This window comes from Hyperolius riggenbachi, chromosome 7 (assembly GCF_040937935.1).
Source record: "Hyperolius riggenbachi isolate aHypRig1 chromosome 7, aHypRig1.pri, whole genome shotgun sequence".
NCBI lineage: Eukaryota > Metazoa > Chordata > Amphibia > Anura > Hyperoliidae > Hyperolius > Hyperolius riggenbachi.
In genome coordinates this window covers 231,825,420-231,844,222 of record NC_090652.1, presented here as the reverse complement: position 1 = coordinate 231,844,222, position 18,803 = coordinate 231,825,420, and the positions used below count along the sequence as shown (strand labels likewise).

Here is an 18,803-nt window from a genome sequence, read left to right as displayed (position 1 = left end):
TCCACAGTAAAATGAGCCATAAATTACTCTTCTCCTATGTTGCTGTCACTTACAGTAAGTATTAGAAATGTGACATTACCAACAGATTTTGGACTAGTCCATCTCTCCATAGGGGATCCTCAGCATGGCCTTTATTCTTTATAAAGACATTCCCTGAAAAAGATTTGTACAAAGATGCTGGTTAGCCTCCGTGTTCGCTGTACACTTTTTTGGCAGTTGGACGGAGCAACTGCCATTCACTAAGTGCTTTTAAAAATAAAGAAAACCTTGAGAACCCCCCCTTCCCCATAAGAAGATGGGCTAGTCCAATATCTGGCGGTATTGTCAGATTTCTACTGCTCACTGTAAGTGACAGCAACATATGAGAAGAAACATACTTCTTATTTGTATTTGTTTGCATGTATTTAAAATGTTAAGATTTTTGTGAAAGAGGTCCTTTAAGTAATCAATTTAATCCTCCTCAAAACCAACTCTTTGCTTACCACAGGTTGTTTCACCTGGATACCTCCAAAGGATTACACCCTCCCTCCCTGCAACCTGATATATTAACTATGCTTAACTTCAAGAGCCAATATAGAGGTGGCTTCTCTGTTTGGTATGCGACTCTGTAATCATTCAAAGTTTCTCCTCTTTTGCGTTATGCTCGAATTTGGTCTGTGGATCTTCATAAAGACGTCACGGACCAATAGCTGATTAAAACAAGCATCTTGATTTCCAAAATCTCTAAATAATTCTCACTGGGAATTATCGCGTAAGGTTTTATATAGATGGTATATGACAACGAGAAGGATTGCTTCCTTTGCGCCTGACACAACTCTGATCTGTTGGAAATGTAACTCGGATACAGGGACCTACCTCCACATGTTTTGGAGTTGTCCTCTAGTACCGAGTTCCCCAACCCTGTCCTCAAGGCCCACCAACAGTACATGTTTTGCAGAAAACCACTAACATGCACAGGTGGGATAATGCGTGTCTCAGCAGAGCTGATTAACTACCTCTGTGGATTTCCACAAAACATGCACTGTTGGTGGGCCTCGAGGACAGGGTTGGGGACCACTGCTCTAGTATCATCACTTTGGTCATATTAGCAGAACTTGTCTCCCTCTATGGCCCTGTTATTGATTGACATAGATAAACTCCCCTGTAAACGAAAACCACTTATCTACCATCTTATCTTGAACACCCTTCATCTGATCTGTTTAAATTGGAAGTCTCAAAAAGATTTTATCTTTTAGCATCTACTTGCTCTAACATCCTGATGGAACAAAAGATCAGAACTAGATTAGGAGCTTAGCATAATGACAATATTATCCACAATTTTGGCTATAAATTTTCTTTCTTCCAAACAAATATCTAGCCACAACATCTTGCCCTACTAATTTTCATGCCTCGGAGACCTTAGTTTGTTTTATATGTTTTATATTTTATATATTTGTAATGATCCGCTCAGCTCTCTGCACAGGCAGACAGCTGTTTGACCATTCTTTAGGTCTGAGTGTTGCAGGTCTCTGGAAAAGAGACCTGTCTTCGCTTTGCAACTTTCAGAGTTGCTCTGCTGCTGAGGAATTTGCATATATTTGTCATGCAAATTGCCTAGCTGCCTCCTTTGATGGCTTGCAGTATAAATACCTTTTGCTCCCAGAATCCCTTGCTGGTCATAGAGGTTTGTTCCTGCTGAACTCACCTGGAGTGTCAGCCATTGCTATCTTAGTATAGTTTGTTCTTGGGGAGTGCTCCTTGCATTCCTATTTAGTGCAGTCATGTTGTGTGTAATTTGTACGGCCTATTCTGTCTTGTCTTGTCTGAGTGGTTGCGCTGTCGTCAGCGGTTGGGAATGGTAATCGTTCTGTCTTGAACTTAGATCGCATTTGCCCTAGCGTTAGAGGCGGTGGATCTTTCTAGTCTGTATCTTGGAGTATAACCTCGGCTGCGGTTGCTGCTGGTTGCTCCTTCTGTCTGTCTTGTTGTACGGATCGCACTCGCTCTTGCGGAAGAGCAGTGGATCCTTTTCAGTCCTGTTCCTGTGTGCGGATCGCACTTGCTCTTGCGGAAGAGCAGTGGATCCTATCTGACTTGTTCCTGTTGTCTGTTTGTCCGGAGTAAACGCTTGCTGTTGCCTGAGGTAAGGCAACCGATTAGCAAGCGTTTCTGTTATTTGTTTGTTTGTGTTTCTTTGGTTAGTTAGGGTGGCACGCTTATTGCTGGGCGCCTAACGCACGGTGATTGTGCTTAAACGCATTCGCTGTTGCGAACGGGTACGGTGTTCGCGTTTACCTAGCGTTTGTTATTTTCTTTAAACGTTCTGATCATTGTTTATTGCTGTGTCTTTCTTGCTACACTCGTGTTCTGTCTTGCCCGGTCTTGTGTCACTATTGACAATCGCCACTCTTGCGATTGCGTTCCCACTTCATTTCTGCTGTTGTGTGTTCACCGTCGCTGGGTGGCGACTAGATTGGTGGACACACATATATTCTGTCCCTGTGCTCATTCTCTCTCTTTAGGGGCTATTTTGCCCTGTGTTGCTACCCTTCGTACAATTTCCATCTGTAATTTCGACCCCGCAATGCATGCACACTGATGTAATATGCTGTTACGCTGCTTGGCATGGAGCCGGTGGAAAACAAAGTGTTAAACTTAACCCAATGCTTTCATCTGAAGGATTGGACACCGATTGAACACCGTCACAGCACACGGCATCCACAATGCTGCTTGTCTGACAGAGTCTTAGATCAGTAGCTGGGGAGAATGGTCCAAAACCAATTATGACAGTCAATAGGAAAGGGTTAAATGAATCAAACTGTTGAATTTCAAGCAAGAGAGCTTCTTTCTTTTTAATAGATTTTCACAATATTTTATATCTTTTTTTTTTTTAATATAATCTGTGATGTGTTAAAAAAAAAAAATATATATATATATATATATATATATATATATATATATATATATATATATATATATATATATATATATATATATATATTGTGTAGTGAATGGGTACATCACTGCAGGAGTGTACATGGTCATTTGCCGGTCTGCTACTGTTTGTTCTTGAAGTTCATGTTTGACTCACAAAGGTTTGATGATGAAAAAAAAACCTTTGCTCACCGTGCAGCTAAAATGAAGCGGGGATATTTTCCTTCAGAACTACAGACCAGATATTTAGATCACCAGGATTCTCCACAGCTACGCCATTTTTCAGAGAAATAAGTTCAACAGAACATTTGTTTTCATGAAACTTCTTTCCTTTGAAGCAGATATCTCTTCAAGATCTCGGTTTGAAAATGGAAACAATGCAAACTGGCAGATGAGTTCATTCCTTCTAAAACATTTCCAAGTTCTTCCATTAGTGGAGAAATTGTCTTCAAAAATGTGTCTCCGTTATGGTGTACTGCAGCTATTTCTATTTGTACATAGACATTTGGAAAGTGATTCAATGCTTCCTTCCTCTTGTTGTTGTCTCATGAAAAGTTAACCCAGAAATTATTTTACGTCATTAATCATGTCCAAAAAATTTTATCTCCAGATCAATGACATCTACCAAAAAGGCAATGTCTTGAAACTAATTTAAATCTTCCAAGTTCCCATGGAAGCTTACATGCTACATTCTTTTGGAAATGTCAGTAAAGCTGACAAAAATGACAACTTGTAGACAAGACAAACATTTATATTGTGCTTTTTTACTGGTGAACTTCAAGTGCAAGATCTGCAGCCACTAGGGCACACTTTATAGGCAGGAACAGTGTTGAGGAGCCGTGCCCAAAGTCAACTGCATAGGTGCTGGCTAACTGAACAGGGTGAGCCGAGATTTGAACCCTGGTCTCCTGTGACAGAGGCAGAGCCGTTAACCATTACAATATGCAGCCAACTTGTAGAGTTTGAAGATGTGGTTTTTTAGGTTGGTTTGGCCCCGACTTGGCTTGTTACATTGCTAGGATTCTGGACTTATTTGTTAGGTTAATCGCGGTCTGGTTTTGATATGTTGTTTGTGTTCTGACCTGGCTAGTTGAGTCATGTTGGCTCTAGCCTGGCTTACAGAGTTTAGCATGCTCTGGCCTAACTGGCTAGGCCAGCTAGACACAGGTCTGGCTTTGCACAAGGTTGACTTGGGGTCACGTTACGTGGTCCAATGGATTGCCAAGAAATGCCTTGACATCTTAGTCAGCTGCCACCATTGCAGTGTTGCTTAGCAATGCCATTTGTCATCTAAATACTTCCAGAGCAATCTGCAGTCCTGCAATCTACTCTTTTTTGTTTTTTGTTTTGGATTCTCTTGGACTGGACTATGATCATCTGTATGTACATTAAATTATGCTAGTGTGAGAAGTCATCATGGATACAATAATGCAAAATCATCTTTATAGGCAAAAAATCATTAACCATCTGTACTCAAAACTCATGCTCACAGAAATAACAATAACTATTCAAAATAATTCTAAAAAAAATAATAAAACCAACTTTGTCAAAGTGGAGGATCTTAGCTTCCAAAACACAGTGCAGTATATTTTGTATTTGGCCAATTCACCATGGTGGGGTTCCTTCGTAGAATTGATCTCTGCTCTATCTACGCCATGTAAGCAAACACTTCATGCTCCACAAGCTGAGTTTGAAGCTGAGGCAATTTTGGTTCTAAACAAAGGGAACACATACACAATTTTTTATAGTAATGATGTTAAAGTGGACTTGAACTCTTGCAGAGGACAGAGGGAAAACAAAGAAATCCACCCTGTATGCATTTAGAGAGTTTAGCCTGTCTTATTCCCCATTGTGTGTAAGTAAACACAACTGTAATTTAATCTCTCTGCTGTGTCAGCTCAGGAATCTTGGCAGCCTTGGCAGAGCAGCTAATTTGTAAACACAGGGTGTTTACCCTTTGTCTGCTTCCATGAAAGCAGGAAGTAGACACACTGCAGATTTATTGCAGGATTTCTATCAGCTGTAACAAAGAAATGTTTTTCTTTAAAGGTTAGTATGTGGTTGCTTATCTTTTAGAGCAGAGAGGAAGTTCTCGGTTCAGGTCCCCTTTAGTGATGTCAGCACAAAGTGGAATATGTATTTCCCCCAAAAAATGTTGATAGCATGTTGAAGAATCGAGAGTGTTACAGTTTTTGTCGGTCTACCTCTCAATTGAGCTGCATAGTTGTTTCATCCTCTTTGTAGCAGATGCTGTAGAACTTTAAAGAGAATCTGTACTCTAATATTCTTACAATAAAAAGCATACCATTCTATTCATTATTTTCTCCTGTGCCCCTCTGTGCTGTTTCTGCCACTCTCTGCTGCAATCCTGGCTTGTAATTAACAGTTTTAGGCAGTGTTTACAAACAAACTAACCAGCTTCTAATAGGCTCAGCTAAGCATAGTGTATGAGTCATTCAGAGTATGCAGGGGGCCTGCAGAGGGTGTGTATCGCTTCTACCAATCATAAGCAGCCCTGCACATTCCACACAATCAAGCTTTAGCCCGACAAACAGGACAGAGGAAAGATACATTGATTTATTACAGAGACAGTGCAGTTAGGAAAGACTGCAGTAAGCCAGAGCAGATTAGAACAGGCATAGGAACTTATAAGAAAGAAGAACTAAGGCTGAAAAATTTGTTACAGAGTCTCTTTAAAGAGAACCTGTGAGGGTAGTTGTTATACAGTATGTCCCCACCCAGACTTTTACTCAATCCTTTCATGCTGGGGCAGTGCAGTATTTTAACCGCACCCCACCGCCAGGCAATGAAAGTCTATAGAGACTTTTATACTGCCACGTTATGGCGCGACGCGATGGAAATGACCTTTTTGCCGTATCCCAACACTGGTCCAGAACTAAGTTACCACGTTACAACGTGTCTTCTTCGGGAACCTGTGTCAGCGATTTGTGTCAGCCCGGAAGTCATGTTAGTGTATGGCGACGCAGGGATATTTAAGAAGTTACCGACTCAGCGGTACGCTACGCATGCGCGGAAGCGTATTTTTACAATCCACTTCCGTGCACTTACGCATACCCCGAAGCAGGAAGTGACCACACACACGTGTCACTTCCTGCTTGGCCCAATGCCAGATGGGGAATAGAGTACAGTAACGCGTTATTCCTCAAAGGCCTGTTTCTGGCGATGCGGTGCAGCGGAGCGACGCACCTCTTCGCTGCCGTCAGTTTACAGTGTGAAACCGGCCTACAGGTTGCTGTTGTCCAAACCCCAAATTCTAGAGATCATGCTAGTTTAGACCAAGCATAGTTATATAGCATATTTATATAGCAGTGCTTTTCCTGCAGCCAGTGCCACTTCTGACAGTCGGGAACTGCAACTCCCATCCATAAGAACTGTGCTTAGCAACAGATGTCCAGCCAGAGTCCCATTAGAACAAATTTACAAATACCCCTGACAAATATCCTGTCACTCCAGATCTGCAATCTGCCAGGCTGATTGTATTTTACAGCACACAGGTAAAAGCTAGACACAGAACTGTGGATTACTAGCCCCATGTTTATGTATGGGAAGGGTGAATTCCAAACTGCATAGAAACTTATATACAAATAACCCTCTTGAAATACTGAAGGAAACAATCCTGTTGATTTCAGTGGGATTTATTATGAATCTGCTGTTGAATTATTTATGCCTGTGTTCCGCAGCCAGGAGGACAAAACATCCTTTAATTTGGTACTGTGGCTCTGCAATATGCTCCAATATAAGTGTATAAAGTGATTTCAGAAATGATGCAGAGGTTTATAGTAAGTCTGCTGGAGTCATTTCATGGCAGGTGGGTTAATCATGCATTCACTGTGAATGAAGCAGAGAGAATCACTGTGTTACAGCTATTTTGTGCTCCTGACAGCACTCTGTTTACAAATGTGTGCGCAGACTAGCAATGAGCCAGCATCAGAAGTAGAGTGCTATTTTAGCTCCTATATTTCCTAGTCATACAAAAGAATTCCTTTTACGCCATCGTGGATGAATATTACAAGTGAGTCATCAACCTCAGGCTGTGCGCACTGCGCTCTTTTGCAGCTGTAGACATTCCTCTCCATGCCAGAGGTGGTCAGTGAGATGCAAATAATTCCACGTTGATGCAAATTGTACGTTACTTTGATGCAAATTCATACAGCTTGAAAATGGACTAATGCAATGTGGGAGTGAGTGTCCTTGATTAAAGGGACTCCGAGCACCTCTCATGGGTATGCCTAGAGACTCCGACCAGTACTGCAAAGTACTTAAAGATGCATACCTTTCTGTAGCTTGTGCTCTCATCTTTCATTTGATGCCTGAATCACCGTTCTACACCAAATAGTTTTCATTCGATTTCAATTTAAAAATCGTGGCTGCCATCTTGGCTGTGTTATAACTTCCGGGTCACCCCTGACTGCTCTGTTAGAGAAATGCATCACTGAATGAAGCAGGAAGAGGAAGTGGCACGCATGGCCATTGCAAGAAGCTCCTCCAGAGGGGTCATAGCACGACTTTGTTGGGAGTCGTCTGTCTTAAAGACATGCCCATGTGAGGTGCTCGGAGTCCCTTTAATTAACTTTTAACCTGCATATGTTTGCATGGAATAAGCATTCAAGGGAACCTGAAGCGAGAGGGATATGGAGGCTGCCATATTTATTTCCTTTTAAGTAATACCAGTTTCCTGGCCATCCTGCTGATCCTCTGCCTCTAATACTTTTAGCCATAAACCCTGAACAAGCATGCAGAAGATGAGGTGTTTCTGAGAATATTGTCAGAAATGACAAGATTAGCTGCTTTCATGTTTCTGAAGTGATTCAGACACTACTGCAGCCAACTAGATGAGTAAGACAGCCGGGCAACTGTTATTGTTAAAAAGGAAATAAATATGGCAGCCTCAATATACTTACTACTACAGGTTTCCTTTAATCTGACATCAGTGTTTAAAGTGCATCTGTAGAATAAAACGTGCCCCAAATGGGTACTTGTCACAATAGAGGGTAGCCTCTGCATAATCCAGATGTTTCCCCAGTCCCCTGCATTGAACCGTTCCAGTGCTGTATCCTCCTGAAAACCATTGACAAGCCTTTGTTGACAGCTCGCACCTGCGCATTAGCACAGACTTGATCAGGCTTGGCTTCTCCCACCGAAGTCCAAGCGGGTCCGTGCTACTACACAGGTGCAGTGTGGCCATGCACATTCATTTACTGGAGGGAGGCCACAAAGTTCCAGCAGTCCTGGCATCCAGGAGGGGTCTGGAGAAGGACGCAGAGAGCCTCTGGTAGATGGAGAGCTTCCCTCTCCCGAAATATCCAACTTTTTATTTACAAACATCACAGGTTTGCTTTAATGATCTGCTTCTTATTGACCATGCCTGCTCCATGCACACATCTAAATATACAGTTAGCTTAGTAAGCAAAGTTCCAGAATGTTATCTTCCCATGTCATTCAAGGCTTCTCCGCCTAAAAATCTTGTTTTACAAATTGTATGTGACCTCGAGCAGTCTAATTAAAAGTATGTGTGTGGGGCTAAATCTGGGCTGCCCTGTATTAACATGTTAGGCTAGGGTCACACTTGCCAAAAATCGCAGGGTTTTCCACAAAATGCACATAATGCTTACAATCCTCAATCACAGTGCACTGGGAGCAATATGCGGTTTTCTGCAGCGGGGAAAAAAAGCAGACACTGCCTTTTTTATCGCACAACGCAAGTGATTTCCTTTTGCCGACAGTCAGCTGCTCTCAGCTGGCTGCGGCCAAGAATGCAGATACGGCCGCTAAAAAATACTGCCGTTTTCCCACGGGCGCAAGTGTGACCCTCCCCTCGAGTTTGCAAGGAGCAGGGTACAGGCTGAGCTTTCCAAGAAAATTCAAATGTGATGATCTGGAAATGACTAGTGAAGGAGCTACTGACCAGGTGTGATAGGGCATTAGCTTATCAGGGAGCTCATACACAAATTAATCACATTTAATATACAGATGAATAAGTTAATGGGGAACTCATACACTGATAATCAGGTGGTATTCGGGGAGGAGCCCATACACAGATATATCAGATACTCAGGGAGCCCATACATATTCTGTGCTGCTACAAAAGGGACACTTCCCACTCAAAGCCAGATCATCAACAAGGCACATCTAGGTATTTGCCTAGGCAGGGCTGGATTTGTACTCTTTACCGCCCAAGGCCACTGTCACTAGCCACCCTTCCCTCTAGTATAGGGAGCCTGATGACCCCCCAGTATAGGAAGCCAGATGCCCCCCCCCCCTTTTACCTCCAGTATAGGTAGCCAGATGTCTCCCTTAATCCCTCCTTTTCCCACCCTCCCTCCCATTTCAGTACAGGTAGCCAGCTCGCCTTCACACTGCAGCAGCCGTCAGTGTCACTCATTTCTCCACTCGTCTCCAGTGTGGCTGCTGCACGAGGCACTCGTCTGATCTCTCTGCATTGCAGCATTCGCAAGCTTGCAAATGCTGCACCAGTTTAGACTGCTGCTTTGGTGCCCTTACTCCTGTGGTGCCCTAGGCCATGGCCTAGGCGGCCTTGGCCTAAATCCGGCCCTGTGCCTAGGGTCTGGAGAAAGTCTAGAGACCTAGTGAATGCTACCCCCCACCACATCTAATGCTGGGAATGCACCATAAAATTTTTTGGGCAGAAAGATGGGTCGATGGATAATTTCCGACAGGTCCGATCTGATTTTCAATCATTTTTCTGATCGATTACTCATAGAAGTGAATGGAAATTGATTGGAAAATCGATCGGACAGTAAATCTGCTGAAAAATCTCATGGTGTATTCCCAGCATTACTAAAAAAAAGCCAGGTGACCATGAGCGGTTGACAAAAACTGCTATTTTGCCTAGGACCCCATTGTGTCTTAATACTTTTCAGTTCCCATCTGATAAATTAAAAAATGTTTCTCAACCAACATACACAAAACAGCTAAACGTACGTACATGCTAGATAAAAGTTGGCGCACGCAAATGAGCAATGTCACTGAAAGGACATTTTCCGTCAAAAACTCCCCAAAAAACAGCTAGTAGTTTAAACAACATCCACACAATCCAATATTCGAAAACTGCATGCGCAAGCAGAAAGTGACGTGTGCATGTTTTGGAATAATGTCGTTTGAACAACTTGTGCACACCGACCAACTGCACTATATCTGTCTAATAGTCCTCTAAGTTGATGGCCTGCAAACATTGAGGTAAGCATGTTACATATGACCTGCTGCACATACAGTTTAGCTGTGAGTAGTAGCATGAACTTCATATCTAATACCATTCATACTTTCTTCTAGGCTGAAGGTTCATTATGCATCTTATGAACCACTACTCAGACAACTGCATGAGAAGTACCAAACTGTTCTGCGACAGAAGATGCTGACCAGCCTAGAGCGGGATCGAGCTGTTGGAGAGGTAATTTTTCTTGCACACCTGAGAGGAATATGGAGGCCGAGATGCAAAAACCAGCTCAGCTTGGGTGTCCAGAAGGTACTGGATGTGGTGGTTTTTTTAGAAATCAACTGGTACTACGTGTGGCAACACCACCTGAGACAAATAACACCCCTCACCACGAGGAAGCTGTGTAGCATGAAACAATACTTCACAATATTGAGCTGCCAGCAGAGTAGGAAAAAAGAGGGTAAGGGAGTGATCTGTGGGTCCCCTTGTACCACAGGTGCTGCTACCTGTATAGAACAGTGCTGGATATGGAGACAGAAAGGAGAAAAAGCACACACTGTGATACTAGTAGGAGAGGGCTCTAGGCCCTATAGGAAAGGTCTCTTCTAGTTGTCGAGACTGGAGAAACCTATATAGGTTTTTCAGTTGTCATGCTTGTGTCCCTCCTATGGACCTGGCTTGCATGGATATCCTCACGGTCTTGGATGGTGATCTGGTCGGGATTCCACAGTAGTTATTTGGAACACACTGCAATGGGCGTGTAAACTTTTTTCTGCGCTCGGCTGGTTCGAGCCTGATTCCCCGGCGATGAGTATAGTAGGAGATAAAAACGGCTAGCAAAGCAAGGCGATGTTAGCCACAATAATATGCAAGGGCTGTGTTTAACCTGCCTGGCGTTCTATTAAGATCGCCAGGGAGGCTGCGGGAGGGGTTTTTTTTAATAAAAAAAAAACTATTTCATGCAGCCAACTGAAAGTTGGCTGCATGAAAGCCCACTAGAGGGCGCTCCGGAGGCGTTCTACCGATCGCCTCCGGCGGCCAGAAGTAACACGGAAGGCCGCAATGAGCGGCCTTCCGTGTTTCGCTTACCTCGTCGCCATGGCGACGAGCGGAGTGACGTCAGCCGACGTCCTGACGTCAGCCGCCTCCGATCCAGCCCTTAGCACTGGCCGGAACTTTTTGTTCCGGCTACGCTGGGCTCAGGCGGCTGGGGGGACCCTCTTTCGCCGCTGCATGCGGCGGATCGCCGCACTGCAGCGGCGATCAGGCAGCACACGCGGCTGGCAAAGTGCCGGCTGCGTGTGCTGCTTTTTATTTGAGCCAAATCGGCCCAGCAGGGCCTGAGCGGCAGGCTCCGGCGGTACTGGACGAGCTGAGCTCGTCCAGACCGCCCAGCAGGTTAAAAACTTTATTGCAACGCCTTTCCCAGGGGAGCACCCCTGCTTTATCAAGCAAAAAATTTGCTTGATAAAGCAGGGGTGCTCCCCTGGGAAACGCGTCACAATAAAGTTTTTAAACACAGCCTTTGCATATCATTGCGGCTAACACCGCCAGATCGGATGTTTCCTATGCTCCACATTAACTCTGCAAGGCTCCATAGACTTGCATTGTACTCGCAGCACCATGCGGTATGAATGAATAACACGACACAGTTTACTAATGCCAGTGTGCAAGGGGCTGCCAAAACAATAGCGGCATGCAAATGACTGACGCTAAGCCGTTACGTGAATCACAATATCCAAATAACGGCAATACCCGATGGAACTTTTACACAGGCACAAACCAAAGGACTGGTTTGAAAACCTGCGTGTGAGTATACAGAAATGATGGATGTCGCATTAGTCATTCAGATAAGAAGTTGTTTCCAAGAAAAGTCTTTTGCACTCACTTAAACTCTGACAGTCACAATAAATCACAGGCTTCTGAGTCATATTTCCCAATGAGGTTTTCTTTAAAACAAAATTATGTTGAAAATGCCTTTTTACGAAAACAGAATATCTTGTATCCTGATGCATTTCCTTAGACATGTCTTTCAGCAGTGCAGTAGTGCGTTTCTCCTAAAGGCAAGTTCCCATTCAGTTGGCTTGCTGTGAATGTAATTTCTTGAAACTTCTCATCTTAGTAAATTAGGGACATACTGAGAAGATCAGTTTGAGCCAAGATTAGAATATGAGCATAATTGCACTAGCGATATAGAACTGGCAGTGTTGTCCTTTTGTTCTTATTGTCAGAGGCCTGCAGGTTCACATCTCCAAAGAGAGTTTGGCTTGAAATTGTGCCATTTTTCTTTTCAATTATGATTTTGTTCAAAACCTCAAATGTATTTCATTGTTTTGTTCCAGGTGACTGGTCTGCAAGCGACTCTAAAAAATCTGGAGTCAAGTCATCAAATTGATCTTTCACTGAAGACAGGTAAGTGTGTGTATGTGAGGACATTGATCAGGTAGATTTCTCTGCCTCTCCTTTTCAAATCCATGTAAAAAGTATCAACTTGATTATAGAGGCTTAAAGCAAGGCTTAAAGAGACTCTGTAACAAATTTTTCAGCCTTAGTTCTTCTATCCTATAAGTTCCTATGCCTGTTCTAATCTGCTCTGGCTTACTGCAGTCTTTCCTAACTGCGCTGTCTCTGTAATAAATCAATGTATCTTTCCTCTGTCCTGTTTGTCGGGCTAAAGCTTGATTGTGTGGAATGTGCAGGGCTGCTTGTGATTGGTAGAAGCGATACACACCCTCTGCAGGCCCCCTGCATACTCTGAATGACTCACACTCTATGCTTAGCTGAGCCTATTAGAAGCTGGTTAGTTTGTTTGTAAACACTGCCTAAAACTGTTAATTACAAGCCAGGATTGCAGCAGAGAGTGGCAGAAACAGCACAGAGGGGCACAGGAGAAAATAATGAATAGAATGGTATGCTTTTTATTGTAAGAATATTAGAGTACAGATTCTCTTTAAAGTGAAAAAGCTAAAATAATCAAATAATGAATTGTATGTGTTGTACGGATAATGAATAGAACAGTAGTAGCAAGGAAAAGAGTCTCTCATTTTTATTTTCGGTTATATAGCTTTTTTTTTTAACATTAGATCATACTGTCATATTTGCAGCTTACAAACCACACTGTGTATTTTAAACTATAAAACAGAGCAGAGCTAATGACTCTTAGAACCTTCCTGCAGTAAAACCTTAAACAACAAAGAAACAGACAGGTTGAGATAAGCGCTTCAGGAAACAGGACTGTCTTTGACCTAAGTTGGGTTAAAGAGCTCAGCAAAGCTCCTTTGCATTGATAACAACAGAAGTTTCTTAACTCTTCCTGTACTGGAAAACAATATGAGACTCTTTTCTTTGCTACTAATGTTTTATTACGTAACTGTACTAAACATGCAATTCATTACCTCATCATTTTATTTTCGCTTCAGGCTTGCTTTACCCCAAAAAAGTGCTATAGACTTATACGTGAGCTCTACATTTTTATGTTGTTAAAAATTAGCTTTTCTTTTCAGTTTACAGCCAGTCCTGAATTCCTAAAACTGACTATTTACAAATTGCATTTCTTTTCAAGCTTAAAGTTAATGGGAACCGCTGTTCAAAAAAAGTCAGGTACTTACATAAAGAGAGGGAAGGCCCTGGGTCATAATGAGCCTTCCCTCTCCCGGTGCCCGCGGTGCTGCGCTGTCCCCAGGAGCAGTATTTGACTAATTTGGTCAAATACTGCTCCTTCTGCCAGGCGGAGGTGACTTTGACAAGTCTTTGGGAGCCGAAGACGGGTCACTCCATGCTGCCGTCGCGCGAGCGCCCTCTCTTACGCACTTGCGCATCCCTGTCTTCGGGAGGACTTGGCTCCCAAAGACTTCCGAAGTCCCCCACGGTGAGGGATTCAAACAGTTTAGCCAGCGCTTCACAGAGAGCACCGGAGTAGGAGATAGAAGGCTCATTAGGACCCAGAGCCTTCCCTCACCTTAGGTACCGAGCTCGCTGATATAATACAGATGCTGTGACTCCTACTGTATTTTGCCTGAGGAAGCGGGATGTATGGCCCGTGAAACGCGTTGCATTGTTTTTTGGAGTTCCGAATAAATTGTTGACTGTCTGAATCGCAGTCCTTGCCTGTGTCTGTTTGGAGGGGGTAAGACCACCGCTGCCTCCTCTGTTTAACCAGTTGGTTTTTTAAGTTCATTTAATTACCTTTTATTCTTTTGGCGCCTCTGTATCTTGTACACTACATTTCCACTGAAAAGTATTGAACACAGGTTTATCTACTTGGGGAACAGCCCATTTAGTCACCGGGGTAATAGGCTCCCAATTTTTTACCCTCTCTCCTTCCCACACCCCAGAACTCCCCCGGCGGCCCGCAACATGCAGAGCAGCACTGGGAAACATATGTTGTTATAGCTATGTATCTTGGCACGCCCTGCAGTCTCCTATGAGGCACCCCTAGGGTTCAGTTGTGGCTGGATAGTGTACTGGTGAAGGACCATGTCTCTGACACAGGAGACCTGGGTTCAAATCTTGGCTCTTCCTGTTCAGTAAGCCAGCACCTTTTCAGGAAGTCCCTGGGCAAGACTCCCGAACACTTCTGCTGCCTGCAGCTCTGGCGGTTTGAGCTCACCAGGAGAAAAGTGTGATATAAATGTTCTGTGTCTTGTCTGTGTGTTCTGTGTCTTGTCTCCCCAGGGACGGATCTGGGGGGGGAGCAAGCGGGTATCTTGCCCCAGGCGCAGTTTGTTGAATTCTTAAAAAGGCGGCAAAATGAATGGCAGTTTAGGCGCCAAAACCTGACCTTTAGGCGCCAAAACCTGACCTTGCCCCAGGCGCAAGTTGGTCTTGATCCATCCCTGTGTCTCCCAGAGGCTAAATGTAGGAGAGCCCCACAAAAATTGTTAAGGCCCTCCACAATTTGTAGTTACAGCCCTGACATTCACCACTCATCATCCTTTATGAATGTTTATTGCCTGGCTTACATATTATGCTAGTACTGTGATACATTGATAAGAAAAGTTATACATTCATTGTTTGGAATAATAAGAAGAGCAGTAACACACAACATTATTTGTCCTGTTGGTAAGTATATTCACAGTATGCTCTCACATACAGTATATAGACTTGCAACTATAATCATCATCCGACCGTACCAAAAAGCATTGAATTCAGAAAGAAGCGACCTTTGTATAACTGCGGAAAAAGAGAAGCAAGTCTCTCCGAACAAGGATCTGATAGCTGAAAGCTGCCCCCATATCAGCTGTGATAGACATGAGAACATTTAGTCTAGACTCCAGCAATAATATTTGTTCTTTCACGTCCTGCAGAGAGCTTAGTGGAGGTGCATCTCTTTATATCCAGGAATCAATACACCTTTTGATACAAGAATAAGCATCAGACAAGGCAGCACTGTCAGATTCATGCGGTTTAAACATCCTTTATGCCACGCATTAACATAAGCCATGATTAAAGTATTGCTGCTGAATAGTAGCCACAGCCCTGTGACACAATGCAGCCTGACTTCTGCCTTCTCACACGGATGAATAATGAGGCCAGAGTTCCTACTGTAGGTATTCCTACTTGTTAATGCGCAGTAAACTGTGTTTCCTGTAAGGCTACTGGAGGAAAACAAAACTTTGACAGGCCCTGCTTGTTTTTCATGCTTACCAGACTATCCATTTTCTCTCTGTCAAACATGAAAAGGCAATCTGACGTTTAGATAATGCAGGTCAATTCGACAAAAAAAATGTTTTGTTTCAGACATGACATTGCTTACTTCTGACTTAAAATCCAGTGAGTAGGTTTTATGGCTACAGACACTGTTATTTACTTTTGTTAAAGATGGGGTTCATCATGTGTTACATACATGATTTACTCATTTGATTTGATTACAGATTGCAGTCCTTCCCTTTAAAGTGTACCCGAGATGACATGTGACATGATGAGATAGACATGTGTATTGGGATGATCAGAGCAGTTGTCTTCTCGTTTCTGATATGGATTTAAAGGAAAAGGTCCTGGATAGTGTTAGTTGTTGCATGTTTGCAACAACGCTATCCTGTAGATTAGTATGGGATCCAGGACTGGCGTGTATTGGGAGAAGGGTGGGTCTTACATGCCACTCCTCCAGGTCCAGGCCTGAGTCTGGCAGAAAGGGGGTTAATTAACTCACCTGTATTCTTTGCATTAAAAAGCTGCATCACCCAGTATGCAGTGGGCTGTGTTGGAGCAAGGAGGCTCCTGAGAGTCTGGGAGCAGGGAGGCTGCCAGGCCTACTGAAGCAAAGAGAAGCTGTGTGAGGTGCTGGAGGGGAGTTGGGGTCCAGTACCGAGTATCCAGGAGAAGCATGGATAGGTGATTGGCTCAAGACTGCCATTAGGCTCATGGCAGGGTGTCCCTCACGTGCCAATGTGGCTGCCGAAGGTTGTATAGTTTGTGCTGTGCCTACAGTGCGATCACTGAATTCTGGACACTATTGTGACTTTATTTTTTACCCTAAGAAGACTCACTATCTGGTATGTTGTGACCCTTGATGCTGCTGACCTACTCTACCAATGAGTTAAAACCCCCAGAATATCACAGTATGTACAGTGCCATACATATAACTAGACTGTGCTCCTTTTTTTTTCTTTTTCTGCCTAAAAGTCAACACTCAGGTATGCAAGTGACAGTTTCTCTTCAGCTATAGCATAACCCTCATGGCTCTTTCACACTAGAGCCCATTTGCTGCGTTTTAACGCAAAGTCGAACATTTGCATCAACCAAGGTGAAATGAAAGTCCATAGACTTTCATTTTACCTTTCACACCCGATGCTACGTTTCGATGCGTTGCGGTACGTCACACCCGGGAGCTTTTAATCGTCGGGAGCCGGCGTTTTCCCGTCGGGTGAATTAATAGCTACCGCCGCTGATTGCGTTCCACCGCAACATCCCGACAACACGCCGCAGGCTATTCAACGCATGAAGGAGTACAGCTCCTGCACGCGTTGTCTGATGTGAAAGAGCCCTCAGCAATGAGGGATTGCAGCCATAAAACGGCTGCCAATCAGAGAACAGCTTCTGAGTGCAGAGGATAGATAAAAAGGTCAATAGTTCTTATATTTTAGCTCTGGGACACTTGAAAGACTGTGTCATTGAGCAGAGACAATAAAACATGAAATACACTTTGTATGTTTTTAAACATAAAATAAAATTGTGGGATATCTAAAAAAATTCATTTTTAGAAGGAGAGATACAATTTTTATCTCATTATCTCAATTTAATCTCACCGCGGGCTCATTTTAAAGTGCGTATATATGCACAATGCTTGTCACATAAATGGATGGAGATTTGAACCCTTGGGTGACAGTAGTCAAGGAGTCAAGGGATGTAAAGACGCATTGCTCTGATATTGCACAGTGATGCATCTGTTGCTATGGGTAGGAGGGCACACAAGATAGCAGGTTACAATGGTGGGTTAAGAAGGAGAAAATTGCGCTCGGGGGCTGTTGTTGTTTTAAATATCCAGTGTTCCAGATCTTTAAATGAACTCAGAGGTAACCTTTACACAGGCTGGATTCTTGAATGCGGCATGAACGTCTGCCTTCAACACATTTTGTATACCTTGTGTACCTACCTTTAGTATGCCAGTGCGGCTGTGAGTACTGGTTGAGGTCAAGGGTGTAAGAAGACCATGACGGGCCGTTCATCAAAACTATCATTCTTGTGGAAGCTGCTGCCTGATTACTGCGGGAACTGCCTGTCATCTGTGACTTGTTTTTGCCTGGCTGCAATGCTACAGTATCATCCAGGCTGCACAGAAATCAGCACACTATCAGTACTATATCTGCATTAACTGGTGAGACCTATGATTCCTGTGCAAGCTGTTGCATGTTTATTGCATGGAAATCCCTGCATATTGAGCACTGTGCATTTTGTTCTAGCTTAGACACTGTGTGTGCTCGTTTGCTGAAACATTAACAAGACGAAAAGGCTCCCAATTATTGTCTGAAGTAACATACAATACCATAGTATACTTAAAGTGTAGCAGAGCCGAGCTGTAATACGTTTTATACATACCTGGGGCTTTCTCCAGCCCCATGTGCATGGATCGCTCCCACGCTGCGTCCTTAGCCTTCAGTATCGCCGGTACCGAGTCCTGTAACTTCGGCCAGTCGCGGTCAGTCTGCGCAAGAGAAGTGCACTCTCTACATATCTCTCCGACAGCCTTACAGAAGGCTGAGGACAGCGGCGTGGGAGCGATCCGCGCATATGGAGCTGGAGAAAGCCCCAGGTATGTTCAAAACTTTTATTTTTTATCGTCTCTGGTAAACTTCAAAGATAATCAGGGACAATAGGATGCAACTGAGCTCAATTTTGAGCTTCATGGCAAACGCTGTGAATGCTTATGTACATGTGCTTACTCAATTTTTTTGCGACTAGCAGATCTTACGGGACCCGGTAGCGGAGCTGGAGAAGACAGAGGACCACGGCGTGGGAGTGATCCGTGCGCATGGGGCTGGAAGAAGCCCCAGGTATGTATAAAACTTTTATTACAGCTTGGCTCTGGGTTCCTTTAATGAGCTTGAGTATGACAATTTCTGATGTAGAAAACTTCTGATACAGTAAACTATCATACTTTTTCCGGTCCCTTGGACTTTACTATAAAGTGATTTGACAGTATACAACGTCACCAAGTCCACGCCAGATTGCAAACAGTCACGTTAACCTCTTCCCT

The 18,803-nt window shown here is 43.6% G+C and overlaps 1 protein-coding gene across 3 annotated transcripts in view; it reads left to right on the top strand.

The window, feature by feature from the left end:
• SPAG16 (sperm associated antigen 16) overlaps positions 1 to 18,803 on the top strand; it is a 1,402,284-nt gene that overhangs the window by 109,693 nt on the left and 1,273,788 nt on the right. For all 3 annotated transcript variants that reach the window (XM_068245386.1, XM_068245387.1, XM_068245389.1), the window contains exons 7-8: positions 10,225 to 10,342; positions 12,451 to 12,520. In XM_068245386.1, coding sequence (XP_068101487.1) covers positions 10,225 to 10,342; positions 12,451 to 12,520 — 188 coding nt within the window. The remainder of the gene's footprint in view (positions 1 to 10,224; positions 10,343 to 12,450; positions 12,521 to 18,803) is intronic.